Raw genomic sequence first — 15,304 nt, forward strand, 5'->3', positions numbered from 1 at the left:
GATCTTCTGTATATTAAGATAATCGAAAATGAATCTTGATGTGAATGGAAGGGGAGAGGGAGTGGGAAAGGGGAGGGTTGTGGGTGGGAGGGACAGTATGGGGGGGAAGCCATTGTAATCCATAAATCGTACTTTGGAAATTTATATTCATTATATAAAAGTTAAAAAAAATAAAAAATAAATAAAAAATTAAAAAAAAAAAAAAAAAAAAAGAAAGTATAAAAATTAAAGGCAAAATGATAAAAGTAGAGTTAATGGTTCAGTTGAGTTTGAGAGAAAGGATGGACTTTAGATACTCTCTAGACTCCTTCAGTTGTAAGTATTATCCCTATATACATGAAGACAATTTCATGTTTGGGATACATAGCTTTCAACAGATTCTCAAAAATTATCTACTGTGATATGTCACCTAGAGTGACTAATATAATTATCCATGGCCAGATATTTGGCTTTTTATAAGACAGTAACTTTATGAATTCAATATTTAGGAATAAGCCTCATTAAAACCCATCAAAATACCATATTCTATAGAAAAAACACATGGTAATGGCAAATGATAAAAGGTCACTTTTAGTTATTAGTTTCCACTGAGACAAAAATGCTGTGGGATGAAAATATGCCAACCACTCCAAAATAAGTTACTTAATAAACATAAGCAAAACATATTATCTTTGAGAGAGATTTGCTTTACAAAGTGTAAAGAACTACTTCAAGATTTTGCTACACACTACTTGGAGATAAAGGGACAGAGTAGATCAGGAGTTCAGTATGCCTAAGAAATCTGAATGTAGAAATGTGTCTATTATCCTGAAATCCCAGAGCATGGAGAAGGATGTCTACGTTTCTAATGACCATGAGTTACAAGGGTGTTCAGTTTTTGTTTTTTTTTTTTTTTTTTTTTTTTTTTTTTTTTTTTATGGGGGAGCAGATATTAGCCAGGTGGGAGAAACAATGACTTAAAATGACTTAAGAATGACTTAAAATGGACATTTCCCAGTAACCCTCCAAAAGACATGTGACCCAGAAAAGTGGTAAACTATTAGAATTAATAAGAATATTTCCAAGTTGTCAGAGGGAGCTTCAGCTACATCACAAGAAGTATGGCTGAAGTTTTGGGAGGGAATTATTCCAGAAACCATGAAAGCTCCCCAGTGAGAAGTCACAGCATGTAACATGTACAAAATCGTGAGGACGCCACAAGCAGAAAGGCAGCAACAGGCAAGCGACACCGTCCTCCAACTCTACTTCCCGCTGGACTGCAATTCTTTCTTTTTAAACTGAAGTACAAATTGGGTTTCTTTAATTTCTTTTCTTGCTTCAGTTTTGTTTTTCTTTTAAAATATTTATTTTTAGATTGAACTTTTTTACCATTTTTATTAAATATTATATTCCTACACATACATACTGCTTTTCTTAAAGTAGGAATACTAATACCAAGGTAATTCCTGAGGGATCAGACAGTGAAGTAAATAGGAGTGGTTCCTGACAGAGCGCATATAAATCTACCTCCATTGGTTGCAGTATAGGCTTCCTGATCTGAAGACAAACACCAAGGAATGGGGGAAGTTTAGATTAATTGGAATTTAGATTTCTGGTTATTATAGTGAACTGGATGTTTAATTTTGAGGCAATCCCTGAGATTCCATCTGAGAAGGTGAAAAGCATTATCTTACAGACTGAATTTAGAGAATTTAAGAGGAGAAAAATACATAGTATCTTAAACAGTACTATTATTTCAAATGAATCTGTTGCAGATAAAATATGCATGTAATATAGAAGGGTATTATTTTCTGGGGACTCTAAAACATATTTCAATTATATAGTTTTAAGATTTATTTATTCATTTGAAAGGCAGAGTTACACAGAAAGAGGGAGAGACAGGGAGAGCGAGACAGAGAGAGAGAGAGGGAGATCTTCCATCCACTGTTCACTCCACAAATGGCCACAAAAGCTGAAGCTAGGCCAGGTTGCAACCAGGAGCCTGGAACTCCATCAGAGTTTTCCACATGGGTGGCAGGGTCCCAATCACTCAGGCCATTTTCCACTGGCTTCCCAGGCACAGTAGTAAGGGGCTGGTTGGGAAGTGAAGCAACAGGGACTCCAGCTGGTACCCATATGGGATGCCAGTGTCACTCAACCTGCTGATCCACAATGCTTGGCCCTTCAATTCTATAGTTTTAGAGATCCTTTCTTGCCCAACATTTTTTGGATAGCAAGTTGGACATCTTTGTTTCTGAGGCTATATACCATGGGATTTAGTAATGGAGTGACAATGGTGTATGTTACTGTCACCAGCCTGTCTTTGTTGGACACATAGTTTGCTGTAGGCCTCAGGTAGATGAAGGAAGCACAGCCATAGTGAACAATAACCACAGTGAGGTGAGAGGCACAGGTGGAAAAGGCTTTTCGTTTGCCCTCAGCAGAGGGGATCTTCAGGATAGTCCTCAGAATGCAGAGATAAGAAACACAGATAAAGAAAAAGGGAACCACAAGTACACAAACCCCGCAGATGAATATGACAAATTCATGAACGTCTGTATTGGTACAAGCCAGACGAATGACTGGGGAGATGTCACAGAAGTAGTGGTTGACCTTGTTGGCACTACAGAAAGGAAGGCTAAAAACTAAATTTACCACTGTAAGTGAAGCCAAAAACCCTCCAATCCCACAGGCAGCTGCCAATTTTCCACACACGTGCCAACTCATAAGGAGTGGGTAATGCAGAGGGTGACAAATGGCAGCATAGCAGTCATAGCCCATCACACCCAAGAGCAGGCAGTTGGTAATAGCAAAACCCAGGAAGAAGAACATTTGAATGGCACAGCAGGTAAAGGAGATTGTTCTGGCCACAGACAGCAGATTGACGAGCATTTGGGGTAGGATGACAAAGGTGTAGAAGGTCTCAGATGTTGATAGAATGCCAAGGAAGAAATACATTGGTGTGTGGAGGCTCTGATCCAGGTGGATGACACTGATAATAGTGGCATTGCCACTAAGAATGAGGAGATAGAGAATGAGAAAAACCACAAAGAGGGCAAGCTGAATTTCACCAAGGCTCGAAAAACCCAGCAACAGGAACTCAGTGACCACGGTGAGGTTTTCTGCCAAGACCTGTAGTGAAAAAAAGAAAAGCAGTTAAATATATCACAGAACTCCTTTCTGGAGGTACCACGGAAGAAGGTTACTTTTTACTTGCCTTTTCCAGTTCCTGGTGACTTCTCACACTCACTGGTTCATGGTCTGCTTCTTCCATGTTAAAAGTCAATGAAGTCACATCTCTTACTTTGACTCTCCTACTTTCCTACTCTTAAAAGCTTTTATTATTATATTAGGCCCACTTTGTAATGCAGAGTAGTTTCTCTATTGTCAGGTTAGTTGATTGCATCTGTAATTTTTTGTTCTTGCTTATTTAAGAGGCTGGAAGCAGAGGTAGGCCTGGGGAGTGTGCTTATTTCCGTTGGTTTGGACTGAGGCTGAAGCCCAGAGGCAACAAGGCATTTCAGATCTTCCATAAGGTTTGCGGGACGCCAATTAGTTAAGCCATCACCATTGTTTTCCAGGGTCTGCATTAGCAGGAAGCTGGAGTCAGGAGGCAGAGCCAGAATTGGAAATTGAACCATGTACCCTGATATGGAATACGGGCATCTTAACTGGCATTTTAACTGCTAAGTCTGCTGTCTGCACCTCATTTGCCATCTTAACTCCCTTTTTCAGGTAATCTAACATATCCCTAGATGCTAAGATTTAGAACATGGGAATCTTTAGGGGTTCACTATCTTGCCTACTGTAATGAACAACAAACTTTCCAGGAATAAAATTAAGAAAACAATTCAGTTTGTCATAGCATGAAATATTTTGTATTAACTTTAACAAGAGAAGTGCAAAAACCCAGAAAACCACCAAACATTGTTTTTCCTATATAACTGCAATTTGTGTCCTTTTTGATCAACAATATTGAGAGAAATCCAATATTTATATAAATGAAGAATATACATGTTCATGAGTTAAAATACTTAATAAAATTAACAGGCAATTCCTACTAAATTAATTATAAATTCAAAAACATTTCTTAGAAAGTCTCAACAGACTTTTCTTGTAAAGATTAATAAGATGAACATAGAATTTATATGGAGAGGTACAAGAACAGTTAAAATAATTTCAAAAGAAAAATAAATATGGAAGATTTATTCTTTCTGATTTCAGAGCCAATTCTAAAGATACAATAATTAAGACAGCATGGCATATAATTATTGTATACTTTTAGATCAGTAGACAGAACTGGGAGTCCAGAAATCAACCACTTTAAAACTGAAATGATGAAAATCCTGAGGTAACTAAACAGGAAAATATATCTGCAAAACATATACTTTAGAAAGGGATTTGTGTCCAAAATACACAAATAACACATAATTACATAAAGAGTAACACTCATCTGAAAAAAAAGCAATTTGTATAGACATTTTAATAAACCATTTCAATGGATAATAAACATGAAAAGATGCTCAATACTGTTACTTATTAGAAAAATTAAATTAAAAATACAATATAATGATGATTCACATGCACTAGAATGTCATAATTAAAATTATTGACACTGCAAGGTGCTAGCAAGGATGGGGAGAAACTGAAACCATCATGTAATAATGGCAGAAATATAAAGTCATTCAATCAGTTTAGAAAACCACTTTGACAGTTTCAGATGTGTGTCTATGTATGATATATATGAGTTATGATCTTCAATATGTTGTGCAATGATTAAACAAGGTAACAAAAACTATCTGCTCAGATATGTGATGTTTTGTTGAGAAATTTGAAATTCACTTTTGATAATTTTGAAATGTACACTGCTCAGTTATTAGTTCTACTCACCAGGCTGTGAATAAATAAAAAAAAAAATCCTCTCTAGCAATTTACCAAACAGAAGTTAAGACTATCCACACAAAGAATTTTCTGTGCATGTTCATGATAGTATTAATAATAACTATAACCAAAAAAACACAAATCTATTCAAATGTCTGTCAATTTATTAACATAAATAACATTTAGTGTAACCATATAATTCAGCAATATTTAGCAATGAAAAGAAATATTACACCAATTATCTTCAAAGGCATTATTCTAGATGAAAGCAGTCAAGTGCAAATTACTAAGTATTTTACTGAGAATTTTTATTTTCATATTTTTAATTTTTTAAAGATTTATTTATGAGACTGACATTGTGCTGTTGAAAGTTAAGCAGCCACCTGCGAAACCTGCATCCCATAAGGGTGCCATTTAGAACTCTGGTTCCTCCACTTTTGATCCAGCTCCATGGTAAGCCATGAGCAAAAAGCAGGGGAACATGGCCAGAGAACTTGGGCCCCTGCCACTCACATGGGAGACCAGATTGGAGTTATTAATTATATAATTATTAATTATTTTTACTATGATCATTTAAATATTACATTATTAGTAATGCCCAACTATATCTGTATCACCCAATAAAATAGCCATAAATTTACACAAAGAAGAAGAGTTCATATACTTGAACAGAGATTTGGGAGATAGATCCTACTGAGTCAATATATATGAATATAGTTATATTGTAAATTAGGAAATGTATTGTGCTTGGCCTCCCCTCTGAACAGGAACAATATGGACATTCAAGAAAAATAAAAATATTTTGATTAATTATCTTTATTTTCATGACAAGCATTTTTCTGAAGCACCTGGAATTATTCCCATCACCTTTCATCCAGTATCAATGCCTGGGTTTTGGTGCCAGCTCTGCTTCTGATTCCAACTGCCTGCTAATGTGTGCCCTGGGAGGCAGAAAGTGGGAGACCCAGACTGAGTTCCTGGTTCTTGGTTTCAGTCTGACCCAACTTCAGCTGTTGTAGGCATTTGGAAAGTGAATAAGCAGGTGGAAACTAACTCTTTCTCTCTCTCTATCAATATGTCTCTGCTCTCTCTGTCCTTCTGCCTTTCAAATAAACAAAAACAAATAAATTAAAAGTCAAATTAAATTCAAATCTAAATTATCAGGAACATTACATAAGCACAAAACAACAACAAAAAACACTTTTAATTCTGATAGCTACAATTCATAATGAAATTGGCAGCTATTTAATTAGACGTGATTATACCTCCCAAACTATAGGTGCAACCTTTATAAGAAAGATACTATAAAAAATCACAAGGAGAAAGAGGCAGATATAGTAATAATGAATAATTTTAATATCCCTCTGTTGAAAATAGATCAGGAAGAGAAAAATATAACTGGATTTAGGACATCTAAATGGAAACATCAGTAAGTATGTCTCACAGGTATTATTGAACTAACTTTTGGTTGAATACTGTAATCAATACACAATTCTTCTTAAGTGCTGAAACTTAACTGAAAAGTGATCACTGTTAAATGTAAGAGTGGGAATAAGAGAGGGAAGAGATGTGCAATTCGGGACATGCTCAAGCAGACTTACCTCAAACGGTAGAGTTAGAAACATACCAGGGGATTCCAATTCAATCCCATCAAGGTGGCATGTACCAATGCCATCTCACTAGTCCAAGTGATCAATTTCTGTTCACAACTGATCATAATGATAGGACTAAGAACCAAAGGGATCACATAAACAAGAATAGTGTCTGCAAATACTAGCTGATAGAATAAAAAAAGGAGAGAATGATCCAACATGGGAAGTGAGATACACAGCAGACCCATAGAATGGCAGATGTCCTAAACAGCACTCTGGCCTCAGAATCAGCCCTTAAGGCATGTGGATCCGGCTGAAAAGCCCATGAGAGTATTTCAGGCATGGAAAGCCAAGACACTCTGGGGAAAAAAAAAAAAAAAAAAAAAAAAAAAAAACTAAATGAAAGATCTCTGCGAGTGAGATCCAGGAGGTACCTTTCTCTGAAAGGAGGAGAGAACTTCCACTTTGACCACGGCCTTGTCTAAAAATGATCAGAGTCAGTGAACTCAGGGGGCTTCCATAGCCTTGGCAGCTCATGACAAGAGCCTAGGTTAATTACTGATGCCATAAACAAGAGTGTCAATTTGTTAAGTCAACAACAGGAGTCACTGTGCACTTACTCCTCATGTAGGATCTTTGTCCTTAGTGTGCTGTACATTGAGATTTAATGCTATAACTAGTACTCAAACAGTATTTTTCACTTTATGTTTCTGTGTGGAAGCAAACTGTTGAAATCTTTACTTAATGTATGCTAAACTGATCTTCTGTATATAAAGAGAAATGCAAATGAATCTTGATGTGAATGGAAGGGGAGAGGGAGTGGGAAAGGGGAGGGTTGCGTGTGGGAGGGACGTTATGGGGGGGAAGCCATTGTAATCCATAAGCTGTACTTTGGAAATTTATATTCATTAAATAAAAGTTTTAAAAAAAACATATGTAAAATACATGTATAATGTATACATAAAAAAAGAAATCATATAAACTTTCTTTTTAAAGCACATGAAACGCTTAGGAGTATTGACCAAATCACAACAAAAATATCAATTAACATAACATAGAAGGGATATAAACAATATTCCCTAATCCTAAAGAAATGAAATATTAATGGTAATAAAATTTAAAAGGTCCTTCTACCCATAAATTTGAAAATATTGTAAAACAACATTGAGTCAAGGGGAAATACAAAATAAAATGATGTAAGTTGTAAAATATAATGTCAATTATATTCGACATATTAGAATACTAGAAGCAGGCTAACTTTCAAGCACTGATCAGAAAAGTTCATACCTTATTTATTTATGTAAATAAGAGTTTAATAACATGTTACAATATATAAAAGATCTCAATGCCATCTGAACTGTAGTTGGCATGTAATAGTAATGTAATAAGTAGATCTTTAATAAATATTAAACATCAGATTAAATTTTCAACTCTTTGTTGAAAATTTTTATATCTCTTAAGAAAAGACAAAAATTCAAAGGATTTGAAGAAGTGTACAACTGGATAGAAAATGCAACAAGTAAATTTGAAATAAATGAAATAGTATTGACAGTCAAAAAGAAGCAAAAATTTAACTATACAAAATATTTATTTATAACAAAAGCACATCAGATACATTAGAAAGCAAATAAAAATAAAAATTAAAAATACTCTAAAATAGTGATATGAATTTTTAAAAAGCTATTACACCTTAAATTAGAAAATAAAATGTGAAAGAAGAAATTGGGCATAAGCAAATAGTTTACATAATGAGAAAGAATGAATAAAACAAATAAAAAATTCATTTCACTTAATAATTCAGTATTAATTAAAAATAAACTTAGATCATTTATACTCATCAAGTTAGCAGTGGTGCTGTGAGTCATGTGAGTAGCAAAAAATGCACTAATAGGTTATAAATTGGTTATAAGTTTATGCAAAGAAATTCAGTAAAATGTTATCAAAATCCTTGAAGATACTCATCCAACTTTTTCCAATAATTACATTTTTGAGAATTTAACGTATTACAAAAAATTTATGCATAAAGATGCACTGATAGTAAAGAAATTTAGAAGTCATAATATAAACTGATAATATTAGGTAGTGGAAGACAGTACAGAATCAGGTGGCTAGCAATTGAGATTTGGATTCCACTGTGCTACCTTCTGCAATTTTCTTATACTCTCTGTGGTATGGTTTTCTTGTCTTAAAAGTGAGCTGTCATCAATATTAAACATATCGGAACCAACTTAGTGTCAATAGCTATTTTTAAATCTAAATAGATGTAGGTGAGGAAGCAAAGAGATTAGGGAAAGGATACCCAATTGAGTAGGTTTTATTTCAAGTGAATTGGTTGGTGGGGAGAAGTTGACACAGCAGTTGAGGTGCCACCTGGGATTCTCACGTCTCATTTCAGAGTGTGTGAATTCAGGTCCTGGCTCTACTTCCAATTGCATTTTCTGCTAGCATACACCTTAGGAGGTGGAATGTAATTGCTCAAGTACTCAAATCTTTGCCATCACACGGGAGACCTTGTTGGAGTTCACGGCTCCTATCTTTGTCCTAGCTCATCCCTAGGTGTGGAAGCCATTTAGGGGATGAAGCAGGAGATGGAAGATTAGTATGCCTGTCTCTGTTTCATTTCTCTCTTTGTCTCTCTGCTTCTCAAATACACACACAAAAGTGAATACACTTTTTATGTTATTGAAAAAATAAAATGAATTATTTAGTTTATGCATGAGCAGGTTCACCTTCATGCCAAGTGGCAATTAAAATATATGTATTACTTGGCATTGCAAATAGAGCTGTGATATAGAATACACTACCTAGTAGGTTGGTCACTTGATTTAGCAACATCTTTATTGGGATGTTAACTTTACTTACCTCTTCAGGCTCTTGGATTCCCATATCTGCTGTTTCTGACATGATACAACTATGACTTCTGTGGAGCCAGAACTATGGTATCTGAAGAAAATTAGTGTTTCTGAAAAGAAAAAAAAATAACCTACATCACTCTATTCTTTTCAATAGTTTACCTTTCCTCTCCAATACTTGAATCTGAAGAGAGAAATTAAAAAACTAAGAGATGAATTCATTTAAGAGAGGAGATTAAAAAAAAGCTATACTTTTTATTGATGGGGAGGGGACATCCGCTCATGTTGGTCTGGGAAGAGGAAATTGGAGATTATTTGATTATTTTCCAGAGTTGTTTGAGAAATAAATTCAGTGTCCTGAGTTTGGAAGGAATGTCATTATAGACACAGGTACAGATTGGTGAAATTAAGAGAAGATAGAATAAATAGTAAAGTGAGTGCTGAAACAGGGTACTGGAGTTACACTTCATCCAACACCTTCCATTTAAAACCTATAATGCTCCTTACAAACTGCTAAAATTCCAAATTGCCTAACAGAAAGTAAAGCCAAGGCTAAGGATAATTGTTTTCTTTCAACACTCTCGCACTCAGCACTTCCGGCTCTCAGGTTTATCTCAATGTTTTATCAACTGGGACATCATGTAGTGCAGTGAGCATGCAGTCATGTCACGTAACCTCAATGAACACACACTGAACACAAAGTCATGTCATGTAACCTGAATGAATACACATTAAACATGCAATCGTGTCATGTAACCTCAATGTCTTTGCTTATGTTTTGGACAGATCTTCCAATCTTTCAAATCATTTGCTCCCCATTCATGTTCCTAAGCAATATTTCAATTTAACAAACACTCATTGGGTTCATACTAAAATCCAACCACTCTGTTAGATATTAGAAATACATAAGTAGGGACCGGCACCATGGCTCACTTGGTTAATCCTCCGCCTGTGGTGCTGGCATCCCATATGGGCACCGGGTTCTAGTCCTGGTTGCTCCTCTTCCAGTCCAGCTCTCTGCTGTGGCCCAGGAGGGCAGTGGAGGATGGCCCAAGTCCTTGGGCCCTGCACCCGCATGGGAGACCAGGAGGAAGAACCTGGCTCCTGGTTTCAGACCAGTGCAGCGCCGGCTGAAGCGGCCTTTTGGGGAGTGAACCAACGGAAGGAAGACCTTTCTCTCTGTCTCTCTCTCTCTCACTGTCTGTAACTCTACCTGTCAAATAAATAAATAAATAAGTAAACAAAATAGAGATCCCTGCCCTCATGAAAATCTCATTGTATAACTTCACACATAGTGATCTTTGTTAATACAATTTGAGCATTTGGAAAGCGAATACTTCTTTTTTTTTTATGTATCAAATACCAGGTATAAGGGTTCTCCAAAAATTCATGAAAATGGATTTTGGAGCAAAAATGTTTGAAAGTCATGCACAATTTTTTATAATTTAAATTTTCATGAAATTTTAAAGCCCTCTCATATAGGATTTTAAAAAGCCAGTGATTCAACACATTGATATGTGTGTGTGTGTACATATATATATATATATATACATATATATATATATGATCTATATCATATATATCATTACAACTGATTTCTGGTTATTTCTCATGAAGTAAAAGTATTTCCAAAGAGGAAATAAACTAGACAAAGATTTCTGCTGTAATAAAACACAAAGTGTGAACTACGAATCAATGAATTCACATTCTTATTCAGAATTTCCTTTGGACAAATGATTTAATCTTCCTGAATCTGATTTTTCTTTTCAAAATTTGGGATATTTCAAGGATTAGTAAGTGGCGTAAGTAAAACATGTAGCTCAGAATTACACAAAAGAAAGCCTAATTAAAAATTTATTCCCATTCTTCTTTTATTCCTCCCTTCCTTCTCTCCTTCTTCCTTCACTTTTATTTTGTTTATTCCATTTTTCTTTCCCTCTTCCTTCCTACTTTTTTCCTTTCTTCCTATTTCTTTCTTTCCTCCTTTTCATACTTCCCACCTTCCTTTTTAAGATAATTATAAAACTATCTTCCATGAACATTCTACAACATCTCTAATGTGTTTTATTCCCTAATTTTAAGACCTCAGCCTGAGCTCTATCTTATCATCATTCAGAAAAGCTTTGTTTTCCTAAGATTTATTCATTTATTTGAAAGTCAGAGTTACAGAGAGAGGAGAGGCAGAGACAGAGAGAGAGAGAGAGAGAGAGAGAGGTCTTCCATCCAGTGGTTCACTCCCCCAATTGGCCGCAATGGCGGAAGCATCGTCGATCCAAAGCCAGGAGCCAGAAGCCTCCTCCAGGTCTTCCACACGGGTGCAGGGCCCAAGGACTTGAGCCATCCTCCACTGCCTTCCCAGGACATAGCAGAGAGCTGAATTGGAAGTGTAGTATCCGGGTCTCAAACTGGTGCCCAGGGCCGTAGTGCCGGCCCCCAGAAGAGCTTTCTACTACACCCTCCAATCTTTCACTATCATATATTTGTAGACCTCAACACTTTCTGAATTGAACTTAAGATAATTATTTATTATCTAGCAAAAGGCATAAATGTGACCAAAAATTTTAGATAACTTAGTTTCTTTTAGCCATCTATGATGTAACAGCAAAGCACAAGCTTGCGAAATATTCCCATTCCCTGCATCAGGAATCCTGGGGAACAAAGGACTGCAGTTGTTCTTTCTCCTAATCATGGCCCAAGACCTTTAGGGGAAAATCTAAGTCATTTGTCACAACCAGCACGTTCCAAGTACACAATATCTTTCTCCAATTCTCTTATCATTTTTCAACTCAGCAACAAAAGACTTACCATTGCATTCCAAGAACAGTAATCACTGCATCTCAATCTGTACAGCCCAGCCCATCTACACCCCTATGGGTGTAGGCTCTGGTTGTCAGTGTCAGCATCAATACCCTGCTTGGTTATTTTACTACTCAGCACCCTAGGGAACAATTACCACATTGCTTCTGCCACATTTCTGCCTTCTCTCAATTAGCAGCTGTGATCCAAGGATAAAATAGAGCTAAGTCTTTTGCCAAATAGATGAATTTGTGTAAAACACTAAGGGAATAGGTTGATTTCCTATGTTAGATGCATTAGTGAGGTAGCCATGAGAATCTGAGAGCTGCAGGACACTATTTGCAGAACAAGCATGGCAGCTCCCTCCCATGGGCTTTCTACTGTAGTTCCTGCTTTCTCCCCTTTTCATGGAGGCCAGTCTGTCTTGAGGCTGCCATCCTGAAACTCATCCTCTGTTTAAAGAGCAGGACTATCTTTTGCAAAATGTAGACAAAGCAGTGAGAGAAACAAAGAGAGTCTGAGAGATGCAGCATGATGTGGGAGTGCTCAGATACTGGGCCCACAGACATTACTGTTACGAATAGTAATTCAATAAGCAGGGGGCTGCAACAGTCTATTTCATGTGCAAAACTTTTTTTCTTTGGATATGTTCCCACAGTGGAAAGCTGCATCTTATGGTTGTCCTCCTACTTTTAGTTTTTGAGAAATCTCTATACCATTTTCCATAAAGGTTGCACTAACTTGCATTCCCACAAACAATGTAAGAGGGTTCCATTTTATTCACATTCTTATGAGCATTTTGTATTTCTTGATGCTTTTATAGTAGACATTCTTACTACAGTGAGATGACACTTCGCTGTCATTTTTATTTGCACTGATGGCTAGTGATGTTGAGCTAATTTTTTTTTTTTTGGTCATTTGTATTTCTTCTTTTGAAATGTGTTTATTCCTATTCTTTAACAGTTCTTGATCAGGTTTTATCGAATTTATTGAGTTTTTCAATATTCTGGATGTTAATTATTTATCTGATACACAACTTGCAAATATTTCTCCCACTGAATAAGTTGTCTCTTCACTTTGTTCATCATTTCCTGTGCTGTAGAATCTTCTTAGTTTATTATAGTCCCATTTTTCTTTTTTGTTTTTTTTTCTTTAAATATAAGTTTATTTTGGTGGATAATAAATTACAAATCCATGTGTACAATGGGTCCTAAAAAGTTCATTGAAAATACATGTTGTTAACATTCAGTCCTGGCTGTTGCAGCTACCTGATGAGTCAACCAGAAGATGGAAGTTCTCTCTCTCTCTCTCTCTCTCTCTCTCTCTCCCTCTCTCTCTCCTCTGACTTTCAAATAAATAAATGACTTTTAAGGAAAAAAAGTCTGGGCTGGCACTTCTGACATTGCGGGTAAAGCCGCTGCCTGCAGTGCTGGCATCCCATAAGGGCACCAGTTTGAGTTCCAGCTGCTCCACTTCTGATCCAGCTCTCTGCTATGGCCGGGGGAAGCAGTGGAAGATGGCCCAAGTCCTTGGGCCTTGCACCTGGTGGGAGACTTGGAAGAAGCTTCAGGCTCCCGGCTTCAGATCGGACCAACTCTGGCCATTGCAGCCATTTAGGGAGTGAATCAGTGGATAGAAGACCTCTTTCTGTCTCTCTTTCTCTCTCTCTCCTTCTCTGCCTATCCCTCTCTGTAACTCTGATTTTCAAATAAATAAATAAAGTTTTCAAAAAACAAAGAAAAAAATCTGGAAAAACATAAGGATGCCGTTTTTCACTTTTATTTCACACAATACTAGAATTCTTAGTTAAAGCAATTAGGCAAGAGAAACAAATAAATGGTACCCAAATTGAAAAAAGACAGTTAAATTGTCACTGCTTGCAGATCACATAATCTTATCTATTAAAAACAAAAACAAAAACAACCCAAGGGCCAGTGCCTTGGCTCACTTGGTTAATCCTCTGCCTGTGGCGCCGGCATCCCATATGGGCGAAGGGCTCTGGTCCTGGTTGCTCCTCTTCCAGTCCAGCTCTCTGCTGTGGCCCAGGAGGGCAGTAGAGGATGGCCCAAGTGCTTGGGCCCCTGCACCCGTATGGGAGATCAGGAGGAAGCACCTGGCTCCTGGCTTCGGATCAGTGCGGCGCCGGCTGTTGCGGCCACTTGGGGAGTGAACCAACGGAAGGAAGACCTTTCTCTCTCTATCTCTCTCTCTGTCTAGAACTCTACCTGACAAATAAAAAAAAAGTTAAAAAAAAGAACAAAAAAACCCAAAGAGTACACAAAAAAGCTTTTAGATCTCATAAGTGAACTCAGCAAAGTTGTAGGATACAAGACAATGTAGAAAAAGCAGAAGCAATGTTATAGAAGCAATGTTACAGACCAATAGTAATTTATCTGGGGAGTAAAAACCACTTCTATCCCTAAAGTATTTAAAATAGTGACTGTTGATCTGTTCCTATTCAGAAAGTATTGTAATACAAATTTAATCCATATAAATAATTTCGCTAGCATATTTTCATATTCTTAGTTCTTTAAGTTATTCTCTGAATAATTTTTACAATGCATTATTTTTATAATGCATTTTTTATAAATGCATTATAATGCATTTATGTCAAGGTACAATTTAGCCTAGATTGACAATGGGAAAGACTTAGAAATGCTTGATTTCAGAAAGCCACTAGGTGGCATCTTTGTAAAACTAAAGGCACAGTAGGGGCTGGCATTATACCACAGCAGGTTAAGGCACTGTCTATGAAGCCAACACCCCATGTTGGTGTCTTGGCTGCTCTGTTTCCACTTCCTATCCAGTTCTCTGCTAATGCGCCTGGGAAAGCAGCAGAAGATGGTGCAAATACTTGGACCCTTTCCATGCACATGGGGAGAGCCAGATGGAGCCTCCAGGCTTTGGCCTGGTCCCAACCCTGGCATTTGTGGCCATTTGGGGAATGAACCAGTGAATGGAAGATCTCTTTCCCTCTATCACTCTGCTTTTCAAATAAATAAAAATAAATATTTCCTTAAAATACACACATTTTAATAGAAATATATAAACAAAAAGAAGCAATCTCTTTTCCATTAGCTACAAAATGTAAAATAACTGGGATTAGATTTAACCAAAGATCTTTACAGTGGAAACTGTAAATCATTGATGAAAGAATTTAAAGAGAAAAAAAGAAATTAAAAGATATTCTGTGTTCATCAATTA

General features: G+C 36.5%; 1 protein-coding gene across 1 annotated transcript; it reads right to left on the reverse strand.

The window, feature by feature from the left end:
• Nucleotides 1-218: 218 nt before the first annotated feature.
• Nucleotides 219-9,417, reverse strand: LOC100354121 (olfactory receptor 10R2). Its single transcript, XM_008264252.4, has 2 exons — nucleotides 9,315-9,417; nucleotides 219-3,111 (listed from the first exon to the last, which is right to left on the reverse strand). The coding sequence occupies exons 1-2, from the start codon at nucleotides 9,354-9,356 to the stop codon at nucleotides 2,170-2,172; spliced, it is 984 nt and encodes a 327-aa protein (XP_008262474.3). The 5' UTR covers nucleotides 9,357-9,417; the 3' UTR covers nucleotides 219-2,169.
• Nucleotides 9,418-15,304: the final 5,887 nt, after the last annotated feature.

This window comes from Oryctolagus cuniculus, chromosome 7, assembly GCF_051225735.1.
Source record: "Oryctolagus cuniculus isolate XC-2025 breed Fujian yellow rabbit chromosome 7, ASM5122573v1, whole genome shotgun sequence".
Taxonomy (NCBI): Eukaryota; Metazoa; Chordata; class Mammalia; order Lagomorpha; family Leporidae; genus Oryctolagus; species Oryctolagus cuniculus.

What these genes read in the sequence shown, in the direction of transcription:
- LOC100354121 (XM_008264252.4), bottom strand. Translation starts at nt 9,356, where the DNA reads ATGTCAGAAACAGCAGATATGGGAATCCAAGAGCCTGAAGAG. An exon ending in GAATCCAAGAGCCTGAAGAG is followed by an intron (nt 3,112 to 9,314) that starts GTAAGTAAAGTT and finishes TTTTCACTACAG; the next exon opens with GTCTTGGCAGAAAACCTCAC.